Source organism: Anguilla anguilla, chromosome 2 (assembly GCF_013347855.1).
Source record: "Anguilla anguilla isolate fAngAng1 chromosome 2, fAngAng1.pri, whole genome shotgun sequence".
Classification (NCBI taxonomy): domain Eukaryota; kingdom Metazoa; phylum Chordata; class Actinopteri; order Anguilliformes; family Anguillidae; genus Anguilla; species Anguilla anguilla.
In genome coordinates, this window is record NC_049202.1 from 7,357,934 (window position 1) to 7,382,136 (window position 24,203).

Consider the following 24,203-nt stretch of genomic DNA (forward strand, 5'->3'; position numbering starts at 1 on the left):
AACACGACACAAAAAAACACCCCGCAAAAATGGTGAAATTGTCACTGCTGAGAGACAGTGTTCGTCTCTGTGCTCTAATCCTCGAGAAAACCCATCGCCACGACGACTTCACTGAAAAAAACTGCTGATGGGCCAGTCGTTCCGCTCGGCCACAAAGCATGCTGGGAATCGCCAGCCCCGGAGCGTTTCTACGAGAAGTGCACGCTCTCGGTTTAAAATGAGAGAAGTAACACGGAAGCGGGATCGATCGGAGAGAGAGAGAGAAGCGATCGCTCGACCCAGCCTGGAGCCGCCGCGGCGTGCTGCTGATATACACTGTTGGCATACGCAGTCTGCACCCCGACTTTCACATCCCGCTTCTGCAGGGACACCCCCGTTTCCCCAGCAACCGCGGCGTCGCTGACAGTGGGGTGGACAGGAATCCCCACTGCTGACAGCTGAGCACCGATGCTTCCCTTCGCAATCCCTCTTTCACTCTCTATCGCTCCTTCTCTCTCACCCTCTCTCTCTCTCTCTGACTCTCCCTCTTTCTCTCTCTTCCTCTCCCTTTCAGTTTCTTTCTCTCCCCTTGCTCTCACTCTCTCCCCCCTTCTCTCTCTCTCTAAAGCGGTGGTTGTTGTGAGAGGACCCCCCCCCTCACCCTCCCCTTCAGTGAGTCACTGTGAAGATCCCTCCTGATTGGTCAGTGCCTGGCGACCGAGGGGCTCTAGATTAGAGCTATAAATATGGCGGGTCCTCGTTCCAGCGTATTGCACACACGCCTAGCGTAAGGGACCCACCGCCCAGAGCTACACCCGTCCAGAACCCCGCGCCAAATCCAGCCGCTCGACCTCGTAACGAGAGAGTCCAGCGGTCCTGTTCGAACCACGCGATATGCGCCCCGGCGGTGGCGTGCTGTGCCGCAGGCCTATGAGACTGTCCACTTCCACCCAACAATCAAACCTGCAACCACCAAATTATAGTGCCGTAAAAACATAAGCGCAAACTTACTGGTCGCGGGACTCAAAAACTATTTCTCGCGAGCGGTTACGTGACTGAAGACGGGGGTCAGGACACGTCGGCGAGCTCCGTTGTAACTCCACGTACCCCGCCATCCCGGCGGATTTCCCGCTGCAGGAGGGACGGCGGTGTGGTTTCACGGCGAACGCTCCGCGCCGTCGCGCGTACTGCATTATTCACCCGGGCCGTAAGGGATGCTTTGTCTCCGCAGACAACCCCCCGCCTCAGATGGAGGCGATTAGCTTACTCGGGTGAATGTAACAGCAACATGACACTGCAGGCACACAATGCCAATAGATTCGATTGCCGTGTTACTTTGCAACAATAACAGAATTATATAATTACAATATTATTATTATTATTATTAGTATTATTATTATAAACCTATTGTAATTATCATTCTGTTATTGTTGCAAAGTAATATGGCAATCAAATGCATTGGTATTGTGTGCACAAAGTGTATAAATAATAATTCATAATAATTACAATTATTGTTATTACTATTATTATATTTCTCCTGTTCAGTCTATTACCAGGCTATCGGTCTGTGCTCTGCATGCTAAGTCAGCGTTAAGGATCTGATGGATCCGTGGGCCAGACGGTGCTGAACGCGCCTCTCGCGCTCCACCTCGACGCGCTCGCTGTTTTCGCCGCTCTGGTGAACACACTGCAGGCCCCGTCACGCTGTTCTCTGACGGAGAGGCGAATCGCCGAGCGGATGAGTTCGCTTAGCGAGCCTCTTCGCGCGGCGCTCGGGCTCAAACGCCGCGAACGGAACGCGAACGCTCTCTCTCTGTCACGGACAAACGGCGGGAGGGAGCCCATACGCTGTGTTTTTATTTAAACCGCCACAGACTCAGCAAAACTACCGCTGCCGTCCTCAGACAAAAACCGCGGTACAGACGCTGTCAGGCAGATCGCTCGGCAGAGACGCTGTCAGGCAGATCGCTCGATAGGGACGCTAATTTAAAGCGACGGTTAGTTTAACAGAAGAGACGGTGTCACGCACGCACGCTCTCCCTCGCAGTAGAAGCTTCCGGGTGCAAGCCTGACACCGCGGTGCGCGGATGTCCGTACGCCGGCATTGCGGAAATAACTTCAATCGGCCTTTCCAAAGGGTGGCATGCTTTCTATTGGTCCATAGGCTGACACACTGCGACTCTTGTGTGAACCGACAAGCAAAAACAGGACTTCGAACCCGCAGCCCAAGGTCTGCAGCCCACCGCTAACTACACTAACAAAACAGAAGTCTGAAAACTGAGCCAAATACCCCATAATAACAGCCATCACACCTACACGATCTCAAGGTTACTCACACAAACCAGGGACACTATGAGACTAAAATCATGGGCAGAAAACTACAGTATGCATTTCGAAAGAACAAATCCATTAATCTTGTTTTTTTATCCGACAGTAAAATTTAATTAAAAAACGTGCAGGGAGACCAATGTGAGCTCACAGTGAAAGACTCGTAAGACGTGTGAAGTGAAATTACTGTGGAAAGGTGACTCTCGCTTTAGTCTAGCTGGTGTATTTGCTGAGCTCATCTAAAAACCTTTCAGTGGTTTCCCCTCACACAGAGATAAATGACAATCTGTGAGACTTCGCACACAGCCCACAATGCACCGCTACAATTCTCATTTATACGTTTTTTTTAAATGAATGGTAAATATTTTTTTTGCACATGCTGCAAAATCCTTCACACTGGCAGTTGGAGCTCACTGTGGATTATTGCAAATTGTGTTTTCAAACTACATCATTACTCTTTTTTTTATTCTTTTTTTTTTTTTTTTAAGTGGCATAGATCACATGGATGCAATACCAGCAGAATGTTTCAGTAAAAAAAAAAGGTTTCAGGGCGTTAATCTGCAGTGTACATGCTTCAAAGGCTCAAAAGAACAGTTCAGCTGTGTTATAAACAAAGGCATAACCAAGCAGCCAATCAGCAATCGCGCATTCCAGTGAAAGGTCACACGGTGACACCATTGGGTGAAAATAAAACCACAAAAGCAAATCAGACTCTCTGCACTGAAACCGGTCCCTTGACCTCAAAGAGGACTAGAGTCCCACAGTCAAAACGCAGGACGAGCAAGATCATTTTCATTTTGCAGAACAAGGAACGGGATGCATACCATTGTGGGACACAATCCAGGTGGGGTTTGGGGTGGGGGGGTGGGGGGGCTTTAATAATGTGTGTGAGGTTGTGATCTCATCCAAAAAGCAGGACACCATCTGTCACTGCGGGGACAGAGGAGAAAGGGCGAAAATGCGGAACATGTGGTCACCCCACGTTTGATTCGCGTGTCGTCAGAACCACGGGCTTTATTTCCTGTCAGGTTTGAACGACGCGTGAGAGAGGAAAGCCGATAATGCAATCAGACTAAAAGTAGAGAAACGCGCGTTCTGCTGCTCGCCCGCCCTCCCTCCCTCCCCGAGGTGGGATTCTTCATTAGGGGGGCGGGTCGGGTGGGGGGGCGGGGGGTGCTTAAGGACCCAATCTGCTGAGCTGAGCAGCTGAATCACAGCCAGGCTGAGAGGGCAGTCTCTTCAGGATACCACCATCACCAGGGTGTGTGTGTGAGAGAGGGTAAGAGATAAAGAGAGAGAGAGAGAGAGAGGGCAAGAGACACAGATAGTGGGAGGGAATGAGAGAGGGAGAGAAGGACAGAGAGCAAGAGACCAAGAGAGAAGGAAAGAGAGAGAGAATGTGAGAGACAGAGAATGGCACACCACAATAAACACAGCCAACCACAGGAGAGCTAGCGCCTGCAGACGGGTCAGTATGTCAGGGGCGTGAAGCACCAGTAACCTGTGGAGCCCTGTCCACTCTCAGCCCACCCTACCCCGGTTTGGCAAAGCCAACCGTTTACCGTATATGGGCACGGACAGCAATTTAACAAAATACTGCCGCGTCAAACCTGCTCATAGCCAATATCCACTCTCTCTTCTTTCTGAAACAGGCGCGTTTTTCCATCAACAGTTTCAAGAAGGTACAACATTTTTTTTAAGTATCTGTATGACAACAACTGACACATTTGAACCAGGACCACAAGATCAACAAGATGGGACCCCAACAGAGCAACTCTACAGTCTAGAGCCCTAATGGACACTGTTTCCTTCTGCAAAGCTTTATTCCGTTAACAACTAGCGCTTTTTTCTCCCCTTTGTTCTCTTCACCCATTATCCCAGCATGCACTGCACCACTCAGGAACCCCATCACCCGAATCAATCTCCCTCCATCAAGGGGGGGGGCAATAAAAATGCAACGGCCAGCAAGTGCGCCAACCCGTTTTTATTTATTTTTTTTGTGACACGGCCAGCCCGGTTGCCTGGGAAACGGGCAGCCAGTACAACCCAGAGGCGCAATCGATGCTGACACTCTGTGAAACGATGGGAGGGAAATCGTGACTCAGGCATCTGAGGGGAGGGCAGCGGGGGGGGGGGGGGGGGGGGTTGGCGGTAAGATAAAAAAAAAAAGCGCATCAGAGAGATAAGGACTGAGGAGGAGAGAAAAAAAAATCTGCATGAATCATGACATTGCTCTGGTCTGAGAGCAAGCGGATGACACTGATTCCAGCTGATTAGGGCTAACAGGAGACTGAGGACCCACTGTGACAGAGGAGCTGAACCTGACAGCGAGTGTGTGTGTGTGTGCATGTGTGTGTGTGTGTGTGTGAGACAGACGGAGATCGTCAGAAAGAGAGCGTGAATTGTACACTACAACCAACAACCGCACATGAGCTACCACTGATCAGGAAAGAGCTAAATCTGTCAGATGTACCATGCCACGCTGTTCCCTGCAGTACTGCGCTGCTCTGTGTTGTGCTGTTCTGTGCTGTATAGTGCTGTTCTGTGCTGTGCTGTGCTGTATTGTGCTGTTCTGTGCTGTGCTGTGTGGAGCCATACTGTGCCATGCTGTACAGTGCTGTGCTGTATTGTGCCGTGCCGTGCCGTACCTTCTTCCCGGTTGGCGGTGCACTCCAGGTTGCTCTCGCTGTCGGCCTCGTACCCCTCCTCCCCCGGCAGCCAGATCACGCGCTCCTCCGGATCGTCCGCGTCCTGCGATAGGCTCTCGGGCGCAGGCACCGCCCCCTCGTCTGAATGGAGCTTCTGCTGCGGAGAAAGGTCGAAGGTCACAGGAGCGCACAAGCGGAAGAGGGAGACCAGCCTGGCGATCTCTTCGCCGTCGGGAGCTTCTCTCCGGGCTTTTTCACTCCGCTGCCTTCTCCCGCCGTTCAGCGGATCTGTACGAGGGGGCGGGGCTGGGGGAGGGGGAGAGGGCGGGGGCTTCCTTACGACGGACGCCTGGGAACAATAACACCCTTCACAAGAACCGAGCAGCGGCAGCAAGACTGCAGCCCTACTGCCTCATCCCCCCCCCCCCCAAACCCTCCCCCACAGGAGGCGTCGCCACAGCGGACTTCGCTTCCCGCCGCCAAGGGGGGCTGGATCACAGTCCTAAAAATCGCGCTTCCAGAGAGTCCCCACTTTCACGATTACACCCCTCGTCGGTGGTAAAACCACGGTTACGAGCCGCGCACTGTAAAAACGCTTCGCCGCCCGCACTCGTCTCCGTTAAACACGCTCTGTGACGCTCGCCTGCTTTTGTGGAACTCGCCCCTCAAGTGAAGCCAGGGGAGCGGGGTGAAGCTTAAACGAGACCTGCTCACATGAGAGGGCTCAGCCTGTTACACAAACCGCTAATCCGGAGGTGCAAAACAGGGCCTAATCGCACAGGTATGCTAAGACCAGGGATAAACAGGTGAGGAGGAGGATGAAGGAGGAGCGGAGCGTCGCGTATCGTTTCCCAGATCAGGATAAATACTGATTAAGGAGCCCACGCAAGCGCTGCATTTCCTGAGGCTATAGGGGATGGGAAAGGGGCCAGATTTCAAGAGCAAAATCAGCCCCTGCTTTAGGCTGGGGGGCAGTGAGAGCCTAACACACAGAACACTGGAGAAAAAGATCAGTTATAACAGTCAGAACAGCTGCAGTAACAGGAGTATTGGCACATACATGCAGCCACAAACGCACACACACACACGCGCGCACACGCACGCACGCACACACACACACACGCACACACACGCACACACACGCACACACACGCACACACACGCACACACACGCACACACACGCACACACACGCACACACACACACGCACACACACACGCCCACACACACACACACACACACACACTCTCCCGGTGTTCGTACCCGGTCGATCCTCTCCTCCGGGGCGTCCGGCCCGGCGCGGGTTTCGGCCAGAGCCACGCGGAGCAGGGAGTCGAAGAGCGGGACGGCCAGGTCAGAGGTCACCACCCCCGAGCGGGACAACTGGTCCCTCACCTCCCCCACGGTCTCCTCCACAGACTGCAGCTGCACGGGGAGAGAGGGGACGACAAAAAAAAAAAGAAGTGTGTTCAGGTCCCCATAAGGCGGGAAATATGTGACAAAGACCTGACACTCTCACACACTGTGCATCACACTGTCATGAAAATCTCACACTCTGTACACACAGCACACATTACAGGGACCTGCCACTCCTACACACACCGCGTATTTACAAAACTTACACTTACACACTACATATTACACATACCCCACACTGCCTCACACACCATAACCATATCGCCCAACCATTTGGACTCAACACTCATTCACAAAAGCAGCTATAGCCAGTCATTGCGCTTTCATATATCACGGCTGAGTCAAAGGGTCACCACATGCCATCACACAAACCAGCCACGCAACGGCCCGTCGCAAAAAAAAATGAACAGGACGCTTCAACTACCCCGGGGATGAAGCGCATATTCTGAAAACTAAAGATGTGTTTTGAGGAGAGATCTTCAGCTTTTGAGTGGTTTTAAGCTTTTGACCAGTTGAAATAGCATAAATAACGCAGCTTGGTGCATTAGCAGCACTATCACAAGCTTGCAGCGAAAACAAAAAACAAGGAAGAATAAAAAGGAAGCCATTTTTGAAAAGCTGGTAAACATTGGATAACCTCAACCCCCTTAAAAGTCACATTTGTTTTGTTCTGCGGTTTAAAGGAACCAAATAAACAGCAACCCGTGTGCGATCAGCAATGTGATTCTTTCTGATTGATAAGGAAATAACACATTTTTCAAATCGAAAACATCACAAACAGTGGCGGAGGAACTTGGGATTGTGATGAGCACACACATATCAAGAGCTATCACTCTCTAACAAAGCTGAGGGGAAGAGAGTGGTTCAGCCAAAAAGAAAAGCCAAATAGAAGCATTCAGCTTCTGAAAATGTGTGTTTCGTGGTTAACTTGAAGGGCAGGGGACAAAACAAACAAAAAAACAACCCCAAAGTTACAAAGTGAAGGGTCATTCAACTCAATTCAAGTTTATTCGTATAGTGCTTTTCACAAAGGCACTGTCACAAAGACGCTTTACAGTGGTAATACAAAAGAAAATTGGACCAGAAAAAAACTGGACTGAACCACCAAAAAAAAAAAAACGAGCAACTGAGGTTAAAAAATAAATTTAAAAAACTCCACAATGGGAAGAAAAACACTCAAAAGTTGGCGAGAAAAAACTACCCAATGGGAATAAATCTCCAGAGGAACCTGGCTATAGGGGGAAGGGGGGAGCCCATCCTCTGCTGGCCGGCCCAGCGAAATAGTTAGGACAGTCAGGGGTACTTAACCCTTTAAAGTACAAGATCTCAAATAAGTTATTAGAATGTTCCTGACTGAACATTCTAATGCTGATGTACAATCACAACTGGTATCAGAAAGCAATGGAGTTCTAGAACACTGACTTAGAATTTTGAAGAAACATTCCAAAGAATCTACTCTTTAAAGGGTTTTAAATTAGCTGGCAGCTGATGGGCGGTACCTGGAAGGAGAGCTGAGGGTCGACGCTCTGCAGGCTGGAGGCGGAGCTGTGCAGGCAGATTGACAGCAGGGCCTCCAGGAGCCGGATGCTCTGCAGAGGCCACTCCTCCTCCAGCCTCCTGGCTGGGTCTTTGCCCCTGGGCTCCGGAGGGTCCGCCTCGCCCTGGCCCGGCGCCGGATCGAGGCCGGGGGGGTCGTGGTGCGCCGGCCCCGCCGGTCTCCCCTTCGCCTCCCTCTTCTTCTTCCCCTTTCCCTCCTTGGTCTTTGAGGCCAGCTTCTGGATGACCATGGCCAGCAGTCGGGAGCAGGCCTCCAGGCCGCCCAGCTTGTGGAACTGCCTCTGGAAGACGGCGCTGGAGAGGTAGATGCCCCGGCAGACGGCCCAGACGTCGGCGGCCCGGCGCACCTGCTCCCGCGAGGGCAGGGCCACGCTGTCGGGCGAGAGGCGGGGCAGCCGCGCCCCCAGCGGCTCGCTGGCCGTGCTGTCGTAGCCCGAGGTGTCCTCCGAGTCGTTGGCCGAGTCGCGGTCCGAGTCCGCCTCCTTGCTCACGCACAGGAAGGCCACGCACAGGAAGAGGTTGATGGCGTTCAGGTGGGCCCCGGCCCCGCCCCTGCCGTGCCCCGCCCCGGATTTGCAGCCCCTCTGCCTCGGGCAGGCCTCCTTCAGGCCCTCGTAGAACTTGCTGAGGCTCTGCGGGCCCTCTCCGGTCCCCCGGGCCCCCGAGTCCAGCTCCGCCTCGGGCTCCTCCCCCTCCGGCCCTTGCTCCGCCCCCAGGCTGAGGATGAGCGTCTCGAACACCTTCAGCGCGGACGAGCGCACCTGGTCCAGGTGCATCAGCTCGGTCACCTGGTTCAGCCCGTTACAGCTGAGGAACAGGTCCCGGATCAGCCTGCGGGAACACAGAGAAACCGCACCAATCACACAACCCGAAACAGCACAGCAATCAATAAACACACCTGCAGAAATTAATAAACACTCCCACCGCAATTAATAAACACTCCCATTGCAAGTAATCACACCCACTACAATTAGTAAACACGCTCACAGCAATCAATAAAGACGCCCACTGCAATTAACAACACACACACACACACACAAAAATCAATAAACACGCCCGCTGCAATTAACAACACACACACACAACAATTAATAAACATGCCCACTGAAATTAATAATCACACCCACCGCAATCCTTTACCTTTACATTTAGCAATTCAATGGACGGTCTTTTCCAGAGAGACTGGCATGGCTTGCTTTCATTTTATTAATACAATAAATTTATACAGCTGGATATTTACTGCTTTGCTCAGGAGTACAGCAGTAGTGCCCCACTTGGGAATCAGTCCTGCAAGCACTCCATTACCAAGCCCAGTTCCCCAACCATTATGCTACACTTCCTCCCTAGGAACAAATTCAACACACAGAACAATGCATTCTAAACACAGACCAATGTCATCTACATACACATACACACACACACACACACCACTGCAATCTATGCACATACCTCTGCAACATATGTACATACCACTGCATTCTACACACAGACCACTGTAATCTACACACACACACACACACCACTGTGATCTATGCACAGACCTCGGCAACGTGCATACCACTTATTGTACACCTACACCACCGTGATCCACACCTAGACCACACCAATGTATATATTGGCCAAATCTGCCTTCGTTAAACACACAGTAGTAGACTACAAGCCAAAGGAATGTCACCTGCAGCATACAGTGAGAATCACCTGACTGGAGCCCTTGAGCTCAGAGTAGTACGCAGATGGCAACGAGCCAGACCTTTCTGCCACCGGGTGAGTGCTTTTGCGCACAATTCTCCGCGAAGTTAGCCAGTTCAGCGCTTGGCTCCCTGACTGAATTTTACCGGCTGCCGCGGCTTTCGATTAACGACGCACAGAATTATGTTAACCACGGCGTTTGTGGGAGGGAAAGTTGGAATACTATAATCGTAACTCCATAGGCTTTATAAGGCACGCGAGCCCGGAGGCTCCGGGAGAGAAAGACCTTAACGCATTCAAACGCAAAACACACATTTTAATCGCATAAAACGCGAGGGCACGCCACGGTCACAGTCGAGCTGGCGGATGCGAAGCATTCACAACGGACAGGCTCGTGAAATGAGCTGCGCTAACAGTGGAGAGCGGGGCACGAGGACTGCTGCCGTTTACGGTGTGAGTTAAATCACACTACTGGCGCGAGCTTACAAACAGAATCTGAATGCTCAAAATAAAATAACACCAAGCCACAATAATAGATCAGTCCAAATAAAAGAACACAATCAAAACAATAGAGTAGTCCAAATAAAAGAATAGGAAGACAAGACTGACAAGGAAAAATAAATGATAAATGACGATGACAAGACGGTGAAAAGATAAGGTAAAAACAGAAAGCCAGTGTGACACAAGCAGTGTGTCAGTAGAACTGATGATGCCTAGAACAAACCCTGTGAGGCACAGAGGACGCTTTTAACGAGATAACAAGGTTTCACGGAGGTGAGTGTAAACGTGACCTAATTCCAGAGCTCCTTCATTCCACCACGCAGCTACACACCACAGCTAGCTACACACCGCAGCCACACACTGCAACTACACACCGAATCTTCACACCTCAACTACACTCATCCCTGCGTCAGCTCTTTCTCCCTTTGGAAAGGGGAAGGAAACCACCTTTGTCTCTGGCAGAAACAACCAGTTTTTTTAATATTGCCAATATGTTCTAAGAGCACATTCCAGCAATAAGCAGCACACACAATAGATTTCTCTCCCCTCCCGGAGAGCATATGTTCACACAAACACCCGTGGGCCAAACCAGGACTGAACGTCGTAATGAGACAACATTCCATTTAAAAATCGGTCAGCCCAGAAATAAATAAATTGAATTTCGGTTTATTTATTTAAGTGAAAGATGCTCATAGGGCATTTTTTTTCGATCCGTGAATTCAAACGGAACTGACCCCATTCTACCTGACTGTAGCGGAAATCGAAGCAGCCCTCTATGAACACGCAGACGTGTCTCCTCCTCCTCACAATTAATGGCCTCCGTGTTCACTATCGATCACGGCCGAGACCAGCCGGCAGTTTAATTATGTAACGGGACCGTGTCGATAGTACCCGCCATAACTCCCGCCATTTCAACGGGTCGTCCTCTAAAGCAATCCCAGCCAATGTTACTGTGAAAAGCCTAATCAATATAATCAGACAGCACTGAGAAAGGATGAAGGAGTTATGCCGGACATAATCACGTACTGCAAATCAGGGTTTCGGTTTTTTCAATTCAATTCAGGGAGGGAAGGTGAGGAGAGAAGAGAGGAGACATTTGACCTGCTTCCCTCTTTATGTCAACACTTAAGAGAGACAATTTATTATTAAACATTTAACAAGTAAACTCTAAGAGCAAAAATCAATAGAAACACAAAGAAAAAAAAATCACTAAAAACACAACCAAAAGCCACACACAGAAACATAAAGAGAGGAGAGGAGAGGACAGGAGAGGAGAGGAGAGCTCACCTGGACTTGAGCAGCGCAGGTAGGGTCTGCAGGTACACCTGCAGCACCTCCACGGGCAGGGCCTGGGCGGGGGGCGGGGCGGAGCCGCCCAGCTCGTGGGCGCAGTGGGCCAGGTCGACGCCCCTCTGCAGGGCGGGCCCGAAGACGTGGGTGTACAGCTGCCACTGCACCGCCGCGTTGCCCCGGACGACCAGCTGGCACACGTGCCCGGCCGTCTGCAGGGCGAGCTGCGGGTCCTCCCCGAACGCCAGCTCCTGGTACGCCCGCAGCGCCTCCCACTTCCACAGGGCGTCGTCCGCCTCCCGGTCGGCCAGCACGCCCTGGGCCTGGCCTCGGCAGGCGGGGCCCAGAGAGGCGGGGGAGGGGGAGGGGGCGGGGCCGGCGGGGCCCCCCAGCGCCTCCCTCAGGCCGGGGAGCAGGCTGCCGCTGTCCACGGAGCAGATGTTGCAGGCGGCCTGCCGGGCCCTTTCGGAGAGCTGCCCGCCGCCCAGCTGCTCCAGGACGAGCCGGGACAGGACGGCCAGCACGTGGGCCTGGTAGGGGCGCAGGCCCGGGGCCCGGAACGCGGCCAGCAGGGGCCCCACCACCCAGCGGGGGTCCATGCAGCAGCACACCCCCACCGCCTGCAGGCCCGCCAGGATCTCCAGGGAGGCGGGCCCCCCGGCGGGGAGGCGCTGGAGGAGGCGCAGGCAGCGGTGGCAGCAGGCCGCCAGGCAGCAGCAGCGCTCGGGGTACGGCGTCCCCTCCTCCTCTTCCTCCGCCCCCTCGCCCTCCTCGTCCTCGAAGGGGTTGCGGCGGGAGGCCCGGCGGAAGGCGGAGACGGGCAGGCCCGAGAGGTCGCGGTGGTGGTGCAGGAAGTGGGAGTACTGGCAGCGGCGGTGGCGCCGCCGCGCGCACACCGACTGGTGCAGCTGCTCCGCCTTGGCCTTCTTCACCGCGCTGACGATGCGCACCACCCCGCCCACCAGCGCCCGGGCCCGGTCCCCGGCCTGGGCCTCCACCGCCGGGTCCCGGGGGCCCCCGGGGGCCTCCAGGCCCAGCACGGCCGCCTCCAGCAGCTCCAGCCCGCGGTGGCGGACGAACTCCTGCACCAGCTCCACCGCCTGGCCCAGGAAGAAGGGGTTGGGCGCGGAGGCCTGGAGGCACCCCAGCAGGACCCGCAGGACCCCCTCCAGGAGCTCCGGCAGCAGGAGGGCGCGGTGGAGCCTCCGGGAGAAGGAGAAGTCGTCCCGCACCTCCTGCACGGTCCGTTTGGGCCGCGGGGCGAAGGGGTCGGCCTGCCGCTCCAGGCCGCTGCGGATCTTCAGGGTGGCCCGCAGCAGGTCCGCCAGGTTCTGCCGCAGGTGGTCCGGCAGCGCCTCCCCCTGGCCGACGCCCAGGGACATCAGGTGCAGCACGGAGCGCAGGAGCATCCGCTGGACCAGGGCGACGGGCTCCTCCGTCCAGCCGCGGGCCAGGTCCACGGCCCCGCCCCCGGCCCCGCCCCCCGGCCCGCAGCAGTCCCCGAATTCGGTCAGCATCTCGGTGAGCACGGGCACCACGCCCACGGCCAGCCCCGGGTTGTGGTTGAGCGCCGTGTCGAACTTGCACACCTTCTCCAGCAGGGACAGCAGCACGCGGCAGAGGTCAAAGGGCGAGTTGTCGGAGCGCACCACGGCCGAGAGGGCGGCGGGTTCGCCGGGGGCCTCCGCGTGGGACGAGGAGCCGGGCCCCTGGGGGCCGCCGAAGAGCCGCGGGGGGCGGGGCTGCGGCTCGGCCCTCTCCAGGGCGCTCATGGCGTCGGCGGGCGGCGTGGGTTGGTGGCAGTTGGCCGGGACGTTCGCCGGGCCGTGCGCGCGGCGGTGCTTCGCGCCGGGGCCGCCGGACTTGTCGTCGGAGTTGGCGTCCGAGTCGGAGGTGGAGAGCTGGGACCTGCGCGCATCTCTCACGGAGTAGCGCTGGGCCGCCCGCCGCTGCCGCCGAGCCTTCCAGCTGCCCGAACTACGTTTCCCAGCATCCTGTGGGTCAGCGGCCTCCCTCTCCTGCCCCGCCGGTCTTATGGGAGGCACTCCCCTGCCCTCGCGGATGAAGAAGACGTCGGCGATCAGAGGCAATGTGAAATCTGCCCAAAAAACAAACAGAACACATCAGGACATACACAGCTAAGAGGCTACGGAGGACAGGAATACGGATGAAATGCCTGTATAATGAAAACTTATTATACACCTACAGAAAACCTTCACTACGATTATACATCCACAAGAGAAATCACTTACTTGTATAATCCCTCATGATTTTTTCCATAAACTTACTTTTACCCCAATACTAAACAGGCTACTATGTTCAGACGTAATGTGTTTTTCATATTATAATTATCAAATGAACAAAACAAACAGTCTGGATCACAGTGTCCCTGTGCCTTAAAGCTGAGATGTTATTTCATTTATTACGGGCGACCGAAGACAAATTTAGCTACGATAATTAATATTAATTAATGTTTTAATTATGTTTTCCTGACTCTGATCGTTAAACGTGGTAAACACGCTTCCCCGCTGCTCCCCTCCTGTGGAACACCCTGCCCCAGGTCTGGTAACGCCCGGGGCTGAATCAGCGTTTAAATATGGAAAGCAATTACGCAGAAATGTACGATGTTCCCGTCAGGGGGGATTAGTGAGCGCCCACTAAACGGCCCGCGCGAACGCGAGGGTCAGTTACCGCCGCCAGCGACCGAGGGTCGACCGCCAACAGCGACTCGTCGCGACCCCGCGACCCCGCGCGCGCAGAGGGTAAAAATGACAGCTGGGGGAGAGAGAGCTGCTGCAGAAACACGGCAGCGACTGCAGAGGGACGAGCAGGGGCGAGGACAGGGCGGGTAAATCCAATTTCCCCAAAAGCCGCGATCAACGAACGGCGCTGCGTTAGTCTTTAAGCTCGATCTGCGGCGGCCTGTGACGAGCTGTACGGGAAACGAAAACTAATCGATGTTGTCCTCCAAACACACGCGCCGATTAGCTTCACTAATTGTCCAAAAAAAAAAAAACTGCAACAGGGTTAATCTTAGGCCGGCTCTTGTCACAGGACGAAAAATATATTATTTTTTTTCCGGAGAAAACCTAATAAGGAAGTACGAAGGGGATACATGGCGGTGATGACAATGTCCCAGCAGAAACAGCACACATGAACACAACAGAACTGAAAGTTCTGACTTCCTCATACTGTTCGTACTGTTTTTAATTCTCAACAAAGCAACATCAAATAAAATCTTCCCACAGGTCGGCTTTGGGTGAGCGAGCTTATACTTACATCGCCCTTCGACTACAGAGATAACCGCACATATTATCCACGATCAGAACGGCACAACAGAAGGCGTATAACGGGTATCTTGACAATATTGTAAGAAATGATGTTCATTCATCTGTCTGTAAAGTACAAATAAACGAAGGCCATGAACAAATCAAATCAAATCAAATACCAAAAAAAATGCGTATGAAAAATAACTTTTTAAACTATTTTTCAGAGCGTTATCAACTCGCTAACGAGCAGTTTAAATCCACGCCACGCCAGCAATAATGTTCTACGGCCCCTCAGATTTCTGGTGACGGCTGAGGCTTAAATCTTTAAGGCCGGTGAAGATTATCAGGTGAGATAACGCTACGACGCCGCCGCGCTGCTCCTAAGCGACCTTCCCGGAGAAGGTCTGCGAAGACGCGGGGTCGGCGGACGGTAATCGGATCGGGTTCGTCTCCACGGCGGAGGACCGGGCCGCGGACCCTGACAGCTGTCAGTCAACCTCAACGTCACCCCGAGGCGGAACGAAGACGACAGAGACGACCCCCCTGGAGGGACGGTGAAGAGGAAACTGCCGGAAACGCTAACTGTCAGCGTAAAAAAAAAAAAAAGCTAACTGTCAATGTAAAAAAAACACTGACTGTCAACATAAAATGCTAACTGTCAACGTAAAATTCTAATTATCAACGTAAAACGCTAACTGTCAACGTAAAATTCTAACTGTCAACGTATGAATGATTCAAAGGCCGATGTTCTCGGAAATGAACTAAAACAACAAGTGAGTGAAAAAGTGCCGTCACACTGGCAGGTGAACGGGAAAGCTGCTCAGGGGGGTACTCGATATTTCGATATGCCCGTTCTCACCTGGCGCTCTCTCCTCCTGCACAGGTATTCTCCAGACCAGCGGCAAGAGGGACAGCAGCAGCGTGAGCAGCTCCTCTCTACAGGTCAGCTCCTACACAAGAGAGAAGGAGGGAGAGAATGTGAATTTAAAAACACCCTTAATGAAGGATTAATTAACTTGTGCACATAAAAAGAACACTCAGAAATTACATCAACCAACACTCCCAAATGAAAAAAACAATTTAAATAAATAAAACAAAGTTAAAACGAAAAACACAGCAAATCTTCTTGAACTGTACCAATTACCTATGCCCCAAATAAGCAAAAAAAGCCTCTAGTTTACCAATCACACTATAGTAGGCATGTTCAATCAGTCTAGCTTCCAGCATCTGTGCCAGCATCATCACAGGGTCCACTGACGCTAGACCCTGAATGCAGTTCTTTTCCTGCTTTCCAAATTGCCAGTTTGGCCAGTCCTGACAGGAAACTCAACAGAACCTGCACAGACTTCTTCCTCACTTTATGTTTGGGGCCGAAAATGAACAATGAAAAAAGGTAAACTTTTCCCTGGACCACTGAAGCCACAGCAAGAGAGACAGAGACAGAGAGCGAGTGAGAGAATAAGAGTGAAAGAGTGTGAGAAGGAGAGAAGAGAGAGAAAGAATCTACTTCAGAGCTCTACAAATACAGACATAGCCTCAGCTTATCTTACCAGCTCTCCCAAAAATCACCCCCCCCCCATCCCATCCCGTCACAACTGGCCCGCTTACCTGAGCCTGTTCAGAGAGAAAATGCAACAAAACAAAATAAAACAAAGCTATTCCCAACAGCACAAGCTCTGTCCCACAGCCACTGTGAGCACTAAGGGTGTGAGGTGTGTGTACTGACCGCTCCTCCATAAATACCCCCCCCCCCCACTCCCTGCATTCTACACCAGGGGGAGAACCCCTCCCTCCCACGTGTGAATTAAAAGCAAATAAGGGGGGGGGTCATCATGAGACCCCCCAAACGAGGAGGGGGAGGGGAGGGGAGGGGAGGGGGGCACGATCTGGAAAGCAAACAAAGGTGTGTGAGTGTGTGTATCTGTGCAAGTCAGAGCGTGTCCGTGTGTGTGTGTGTGTGTGTGTGCACGTGTGCAGGAGTCCCACCTGGTCTATGACGGACTCGAGCGTGCTGAGGAGCAGGTATCCCTGGCCCTTCACCAGGTACTCCCCCAGCACCAGCATGTGGCTCTCCTCTTCCTCCTCCTCTTCCTCGGCGCGCTGCGCCACCGCGCTGCACAGCTGGTGCACGTCCGTCAGGAACTCCCGCGCGAGCGTGTTACTGGCCCCGCTCATATCGGAGCTGCGGGGGGGGGGAAGAGGGGGGAGAGACTTACTGAGGGACGTACAGACAAACTGACTGGCAAGAGATTCACTGAGAGGACAGACAGACTGACAGAGAGCGGAGTGACTCACTAAGACATTACACACAAATGGTCTTAGTGAGTAACAAATGTGTGGTAGTATGTGTGTGTGTGTGTGTGTGTGTGTGTGTGTGTGTAAATATACATACTACATGTATGTAGGTCTCCATTTCCTGCATAGGACAAAAGGATTAAATACAACGTAACTTGGTAATGCAAAATATGGAAACAATCACCGTAGTGTGAATTTATTATAACCAATTTTCAATATTGAACATTTGTACATTAGCATTTTAAAGTTGGGGATACTGCGATGGATAATAAACCTGTAGTCCGGCCTTGGCTTCAAAACACCAGCCTGATTTCCTGCATGTACACAGCACTGAGCGTTGGATTGCTGCCACAACTTCCTAAATAAGAAACCGAAAGCAAACCTGTCTTGACAGCTTAGAGTTCCTCCTTAAAAGTTCGGGAAAACAGCGTAAATGCCTTCTCTGCAACGCTGTTCCTCTCCTTAAATGGTGTGTTTTTCCCCTTGAGTCCCTGTCTAAATTATCTCACTATCAAGCCTTATCTGTCCCACTCAATATACTTACATTACCAGCCCACCGCTATCTGATTTCTCCCGTGTAACATGTAACCGGAGGCACACGGACTGCACTGTACTCCACTGTGTGCGACTGCATGCTTCCCTCCCGTCAAATCTGATTGGATAATTATAAAACCGGATGATGATGTCACTCAGCAGCCAGTTCTGTCATCGTAGACCGAGCATCTGCTGTCTCCCGCTTCACAGCAGAGGCACACTGGGCACGCTCAGTCTAGGCCAGGGGTGGCAAACTCACGTCCTGCCGGACCTCTGGCTTTAACTGGTCTCCTTTCGGTCAGCAGTCAGTTCAGGCCGTGGAAACGGAGCGTTTGGATTCTTCAGCTAGCCGGCGAGTTTGAATTAAGAGCGGAAACTCACCAAAATTCCACACATCGGGGCCCTTTGGTACTGGAGATACCTAAACTCTAAACTCCAGAGCCAGGGGTGTCCGATCTTATCTGACAAAGACTGGTGTGGATGCAGGTTTCTGTTTTTAGGCCAGCACTCAGACACTCGATTAATTAACTGATCATAGTCTTCAATCAAGACCTTGATAAGTAAAAACCAGGTGTCCTAGTGCTGGACTAGAACAAAAACCTTCAACCACCTTCATCATCCATTTTTTTGGATAACACTGGACACCAGTGGACCAAGCCAGCAGTCCCACGTGTAAAAACTAAAAACAATATTGTGATTGACATGTCAGTCAGATACTTTGTTCACATTTAGTTGTTGTAGAAGGCATTAGACCTCTGCAAATCAGGGAAACACTGTTCTGAAATATTGCGGCCGAAAACAGTCTGGTGCTACAGATGAAAATAATACGGGAGGCGTGATGGCCGGTCCTGGATTTAACTCAACTTCAGACCTCCCAGTCACGTGTTCGCTGAAAGCTACAGTAAACCAATTACGCCGTCAATGTAAAAAAAAAAAGGGGAAAAAAAAGAAAAAAGAGAAGAAAAAAAGAGGTGGAGTTGTATAAAATATCCTGAGAGCTTAAGTGAATAACCCTTGGTGGAGAGATTTGCGGTTACGTAATAAGATTTAAAAAGGAGGGAAGAGAAAGAATGTCACTGTGCTTTACACACAGACAGCCTAGCATGTCCTAGAAGTGCTACACTACACGACCGATGGTGAAGCAGATAGTCAGCTAGCGAGAGCCAATACCACTAGCCAATATTACGAAATTCTTCCTACTGAAGACACCCTCATCAAGAGTGACTCACACAGCTTATACATGATACACATCTTTGGTCTTTTTTTTTTTTTTTAACACACACTCCATATTTACATATTAAGTTCCCTATTGAGGTGTGAACTGTATGAGGCCCTGTTCACAGACTATTACGCTTCGCCGGAGTCCATAAACAGCAGCAACAGCCGAGAAAACAGTGGTACTTTAGAACCGATGATGTTTTTCTGCTGTACCTGTTTACTAGAATTGCATTTCGCACTGAACGCTGGCACCGCAGGGTAAGGTATAACGTAGTAAGGGTCCCAGTTCGTAAACACTGAACACAACCCCAGGGCAAATTCTCAATATTACACCAATAACTCAACCAGCGTTATAGAATTCTTCCTCCCTCTTACATTCAATTCCAGTCAGAGTTCTAGTATAACACTACACTTGTTTCAGCCAAACACGCTGAGCTTGAAGTACAGTGCTAAAATTTTTAATTTAAGGAGTGTAAAGATTGATTGGCTGAGCTTCGCGGCTCCCTTGCGTGAATCACAATGGCAACAGCGAGTGATGTCATTTCCTCTCAAATGAAGGTTCACCGCGCAGTGATCTACGGCACCCGAAAGAGCGCTTTCTCTCTCTCTCAGGTCAATGAGCGGTGTGAGGCAACAGCGTGTGTATACACACACCCGCTTACGCACATAAACACACACACATAGACACCTGCACGTGCACATACACACACGCACGCACGCACTCTCAGACGTACCTGCTCACACGCATACGCACACGCTTTACACACTCACTCACTCACTCAGTCACACACTCTCACCACTCACTCACTCACCACACACTCACACACACACTCACGCACTCTCAACACTCCTACCTTCGACTTCAAGCCGCAAAGCCAAACTAATCATTTATCTCCGGAACGGCAGGACCTTCGGACGTCGGAACTCCTTCTCCCCCCCTCTCCTCCTTCCTGTCCGGCGTGCGGCGCCTGTCCCTCCCCGGGGGGCGGAGCTTCCCGGGATTAGCGCAGCGGCTTCCCAGCGCTCCCGCTAATGACTGGCTTTTCTGTTCCGCGGCACAAATTCCATTAGAACGGGGAATTTAAAATGGAAGCTTCCCAGATTTGGAGCCGACCGGCGCATCACATGGAAGCATGTGATGTCACGTGGGGGCCGGCCCCCGGAGCTGGCCATTGGCCCAGGCCCCCTCCCGCCTTAAGCTGCTGTAGGGGCCCCCGCTGGGGATCGCACTACGGCCAATGACACCGCCCGGCTGTCTGCTCCGCCCCTTCCCAGTGCCACGGCAACGATTCCTCACTCTCTTACACTTTCATTCATTCATCCACTCATTCATTCAGTCTGTTGAGCATAATTCATTCACTCGTTCATTTATTCATTCTTCATTCGTGACATAACAGAACATATTTTTGAGGTTTGTTCTTTCTTTTTTTGCTTTTCATCGTCAGGCCTCTAAAGATCAAAGAGGGGGGGGGGGGCTAGTGTTACAAAATTACAACCTTTTTCGATTCATGGGTTAGGGAAAAAATCCACACCCACTAATAAGGAAAATAAAATCAGGCAGGTGAAAGGGTTTGATCCCCTTGCTTTGATGTTTGTCTCAGCTTTGACAGCAGGTGTTTATTTAGTTACCCCCTACAGGCCACACAGTACTACAGGAGAGCCACTGACAATTTAACCCCCTACAGGCCACACACAGCACTACAGGAGGGCCAGGGACTATTTTACCCCCTACAGGCCACACACAGCACTACGGGAGGGCCAGGGACTATTTCACAACCTACAGGCCACACAGTACTACAGGAGAGCCAGTGACTATTTTACCCCCTACAGGCCACATGTAGTACAGCAGGAGAGCTGAAATGAGAAGTGAGAAAGCCTCCTGTGGGACATTAAGGGTGCTTCCCTCTCACTGATGACTCATAATGGCTGTAAAGCAGCCTGCTCTCTCCCCTCTCTCTCCGCTCGCTCGCTCGCCCTGACCTGCCGAAGTCCACCGGCCCGCCGGTTTGGCGCAAGGCCACGGCAGATCATCTGATACTCCCCGTTCCGGGAGGGATTAGAGACAGTTTCCACCACCGCGCTCCTGCATTATTCACAGAGCGCCGTGTTTCACCTGCGTCACGGCAACCGCCAAACCGCCAATCACCAATCTGTGTCAAACCACCAACCACCCCCCCCCCACCCTAACAGGAGCAACCTGGAGACTCCAACTAGTTTTTGGGGATATTCTTATAAGCAGTGACATGTGAAGGGTGACAGGCACACACACCACGCTCTCTTGCTCTCGTAGTCACTTGCTCGCTCGGTCTGTCTCTCTCACTCTTGCACACTCTCTCACCGCCCCCGCCCCCCCCCCCAACAATGAATTTTCGCACAGTTAAAGTTATACTGCACCACACAGACCATCACTCGATGATCTGTAAGATATTCATAACCCTGCTTCAGAACTCACTCGTAACCGTAGCGACGGGCAGCGGATGAGACTCCGAAGGGTTTCGGTACGGAGGGCTGGTGCCGGAATGCGGGGTGCGATTGCGCCATCCTGACAGTTTGAGGCGGCGCATTTTACCGAGACAACGATGAAAAACGGGAAGTTCAGGAAGCGTGGCTGGAGGGGGGGGCGGAGGGGGCGGAGGCAACCAGACTATCACGGCCAGGCAGAGTTTGTTCAGGGAAGTGATGACACAATGTTCTGAGGGCACGAGGACAGATCAAAGGGGTGTTCCAGGCCTGGCTAACACTGACACAAGCAGGACTACTGAACTGAACCAGTCAGTTGGGTAGGTATCAGTAGATCTGTTCAGGTAGCGTTATTTCAGACAAAGACAGTGACCTGCACATCACTAGGGAGACCAACTGTTCCTGGTTCAGCTAAAGAGCCAAACTGTCACTATTTAAATGTGTGAACTAAGGAGTGGAGATGGATTCTTTGTTTGATTAATAACAGGGTTAAATTTCCCAGACTATAAGTACAGGCCTCAAGATAATCACGGCCTGACATGAGCAAAACTGCAGGCTTGGGTGCAAAGACCAGGGAATCTCACGATCAGTCAGTTTAGGAGGCTAAAATACAAGAATTTTCAGTATGCATTTACAGTGCCTACTGCCTATAAATATGACTTATAACACAAAATCTAACCTGGCAAAAAGCTACATTTACATACGCGTGAAAGGAAGTTGTCAGTGTTAATGATGCCAGCAGTGTCTATGGCAATGTTGTGGAGTGCACATGTGATCGCCGAAGAATCACTTCTCAACATCCAAGCAGGGTTTACGTGCATTTCAGAGGCGGTTATAACCAAAGCTGACTCATTCTGGTACACCACTTAACATAAATAACAGCACAAACAGTTTGTGTTTACAGCAATATAGCCATGGTCTTTTATGTCACTGAGAGTCTGAAAATCCATGTGAAAACTACATTTCTGCTCCGGAAAACTACATTACCCATCAGACATTAAGACCATAAAAAAAAACTCATGAAAACCATAAATGTTAATGACCACCGATTAACCTGCCATGGCTGCTGAACTGCACAAATACTTTACTGAACCGAAATACAGTGCGATACAAAAGGACAGGAGAAAAACAAGCAGAAACAAACCAGAATTAAATAAATTTGCAAATTAGCCAACAGATACATCTTCCAGCAAGTAGTCACTAATGCAGCATGTCAAACCAAGTTAAGAAAGCAATGCCCGGGTGCATTTTGTGTACTGCAAAGCGATGCAGTGAGGTAAATGACACAAACGGCATTACCTGTAAACAGAAGCTACCGGTTGGCAAAAAACGCAGTGCCGTTTCACCGTCTCCCCTCCTTCCCCACACACAGCCCGTCTCGTTTCAACATCTCTTTCAACCGACGGCTTCCGAACAGCAGCCGACTTTGCCAACAACGCGTACGCTGGCTGCAGAGGGTGGAGGTTAGGCTGGCGTAACCCAGTTTCATTTTCACCCCGCTCCGATCACGTGGGGGATTAATGAGTAACCGACCAGCAGCCCGAGAGGCTGCCCGAGCACGACCCCCCCCCCCCCCAGATGTGCACCCTCACATTACATTACAGGCATTCAGCAGACGCTCTTATCCAGAGCGACGCACAACAAGTGCATCAGCTCAAGGTGCAGAGCTGCAGAAAAACACACTGGAGTGGAGTAAAGGTCGCGGTGCCAGCCCACATGTAGTTTCACACATGCGTGACCTCACACATCCCCTTTCTGAGGAAAATCAGCGCTTCCCCAGGGAGAGCGAGCCGCGCGCGGCAGCGCACAGGGGCGCTAAAACGCGCGCCGCCCCTTTAAGAACGCACACTGTACCTGACTGATTTACTGTACGGGGAAAAGGGGGGGTGGGGGAGAGGGAGAGAGAGAGAGAGAGGCAGAGAGAGGCAGAGAGAGAGAGCGAGAGAGAGAGGCAGAGAGAGAGAGTGAGAGAGAGGCAGAGAGAGAGAGTGAGAGAGAGGCAGAGAGAGAGCGAGAGAGAGGCACAGAGAGAGAGAACGAGAGAGAGAAACCATGCATGATATTTTCTAAGAATGTCACATGCCGTCACAAACCCTGTGCGTTCCAGTGCGGTGTGTGTTCACCCACCGAGCTTTAGATCAGTGTGGTCCGGTGACTCAACACATCCTGAGAGACCCCTCGAGGGTTTTTTCATCTGATTCGTTAAAAGCGGTCTTTGTCAAACTGTGTGCTCTCAAGACCTTTAAAGAGGAAAAAAAAAAAAAAAAACACTCAACTGACAGGAAGACTTCGGTTTACTGCTTTTCATGGCCGACGGCTGGTTTTCTGAAAGTCTCTGTCCTTGACCTGAATTTACCTGGAGGTTTGAGAGAGATTTCACTGCCCTTGTCCCACCTCTAAGGGGTGCTGTAAAAGGCAGAAAAGGAATGTGCACTCTGTATTTCCCCATCAATCTGCGAGTAATCTGCCAATGTAAACTGATGTCACAGAAAGGGAAACTCTACACGTATGACACACCTTACAATGTGGCTCTAGACCAGCTGAACGTTACCATTACCACATTCTCGAACCCAAGGCACTCTCTAGAGCAGGGAGGGGATGTGCCAGTTTCATGATTTCATGCCAAGTTAGCCATAAGACACTTATCAGCCATTTGATACAGCGTGATGCTTTGGCTACGTTTACGGAGAGGCCCAAACTAAGCTGCTAAGGCAAGCCTCACACAAACTCTATCCAAGCGAGGCGACAGTAATAGGGGAACTCGGACGCCGGGGTCAGAGGAAAGCCATGAGCTGGCGGGGTGGCACAGAAGAGGAAGCGTTATGGCGGAGGCTGGCACCGGGCAACACAGACGGCCGCCGCGATGCGCACCAGACCGCTCGGCCGTGGCTAACCGCGAGCGAGAGAGAGAGAGAGAGAGAGAGAGAGAGAGAGAGAGAGAGAGAGAGAGAGAGCTGCGATCTGAGTACAGGAGCAGCACAGCGACTGAGACGTGACTGGACCGCTGCCTGGACACACG

The 24,203-nt window shown here is 51.9% G+C and overlaps 1 protein-coding gene across 7 annotated transcripts in view; it reads right to left on the bottom strand.

The window, feature by feature from the left end:
- The window catches only part of LOC118220324 (lysosomal-trafficking regulator-like), a 91,112-nt gene that overhangs the window by 43,656 nt on the left and 23,253 nt on the right, over positions 1-24,203 (bottom strand). For 3 of the 7 annotated variants that reach the window (XM_035404164.1, XM_035404161.1, XM_035404162.1), the window contains exons 4-9: positions 16,664-16,859; positions 15,537-15,627; positions 11,406-13,506; positions 7,871-8,759; positions 6,219-6,380; positions 4,956-5,112 (exon numbers count right to left, since the gene is read on the bottom strand). In XM_035404164.1, coding sequence (XP_035260055.1) covers positions 4,956-5,112; positions 6,219-6,380; positions 7,871-8,759; positions 11,406-13,506; positions 15,537-15,627; positions 16,664-16,859 — 3,596 coding nt within the window. Of the gene's footprint in view, positions 1-4,955; positions 5,113-6,218; positions 6,381-7,870; positions 8,760-11,405; positions 13,507-15,536; positions 15,628-16,663; positions 16,860-21,176; positions 21,313-22,483; positions 22,636-24,203 lie in introns of those variants that run through there. The other 4 variants (XM_035404167.1, XM_035404163.1, XM_035404166.1 and 1 more) reach the window with 3 other exon arrangements.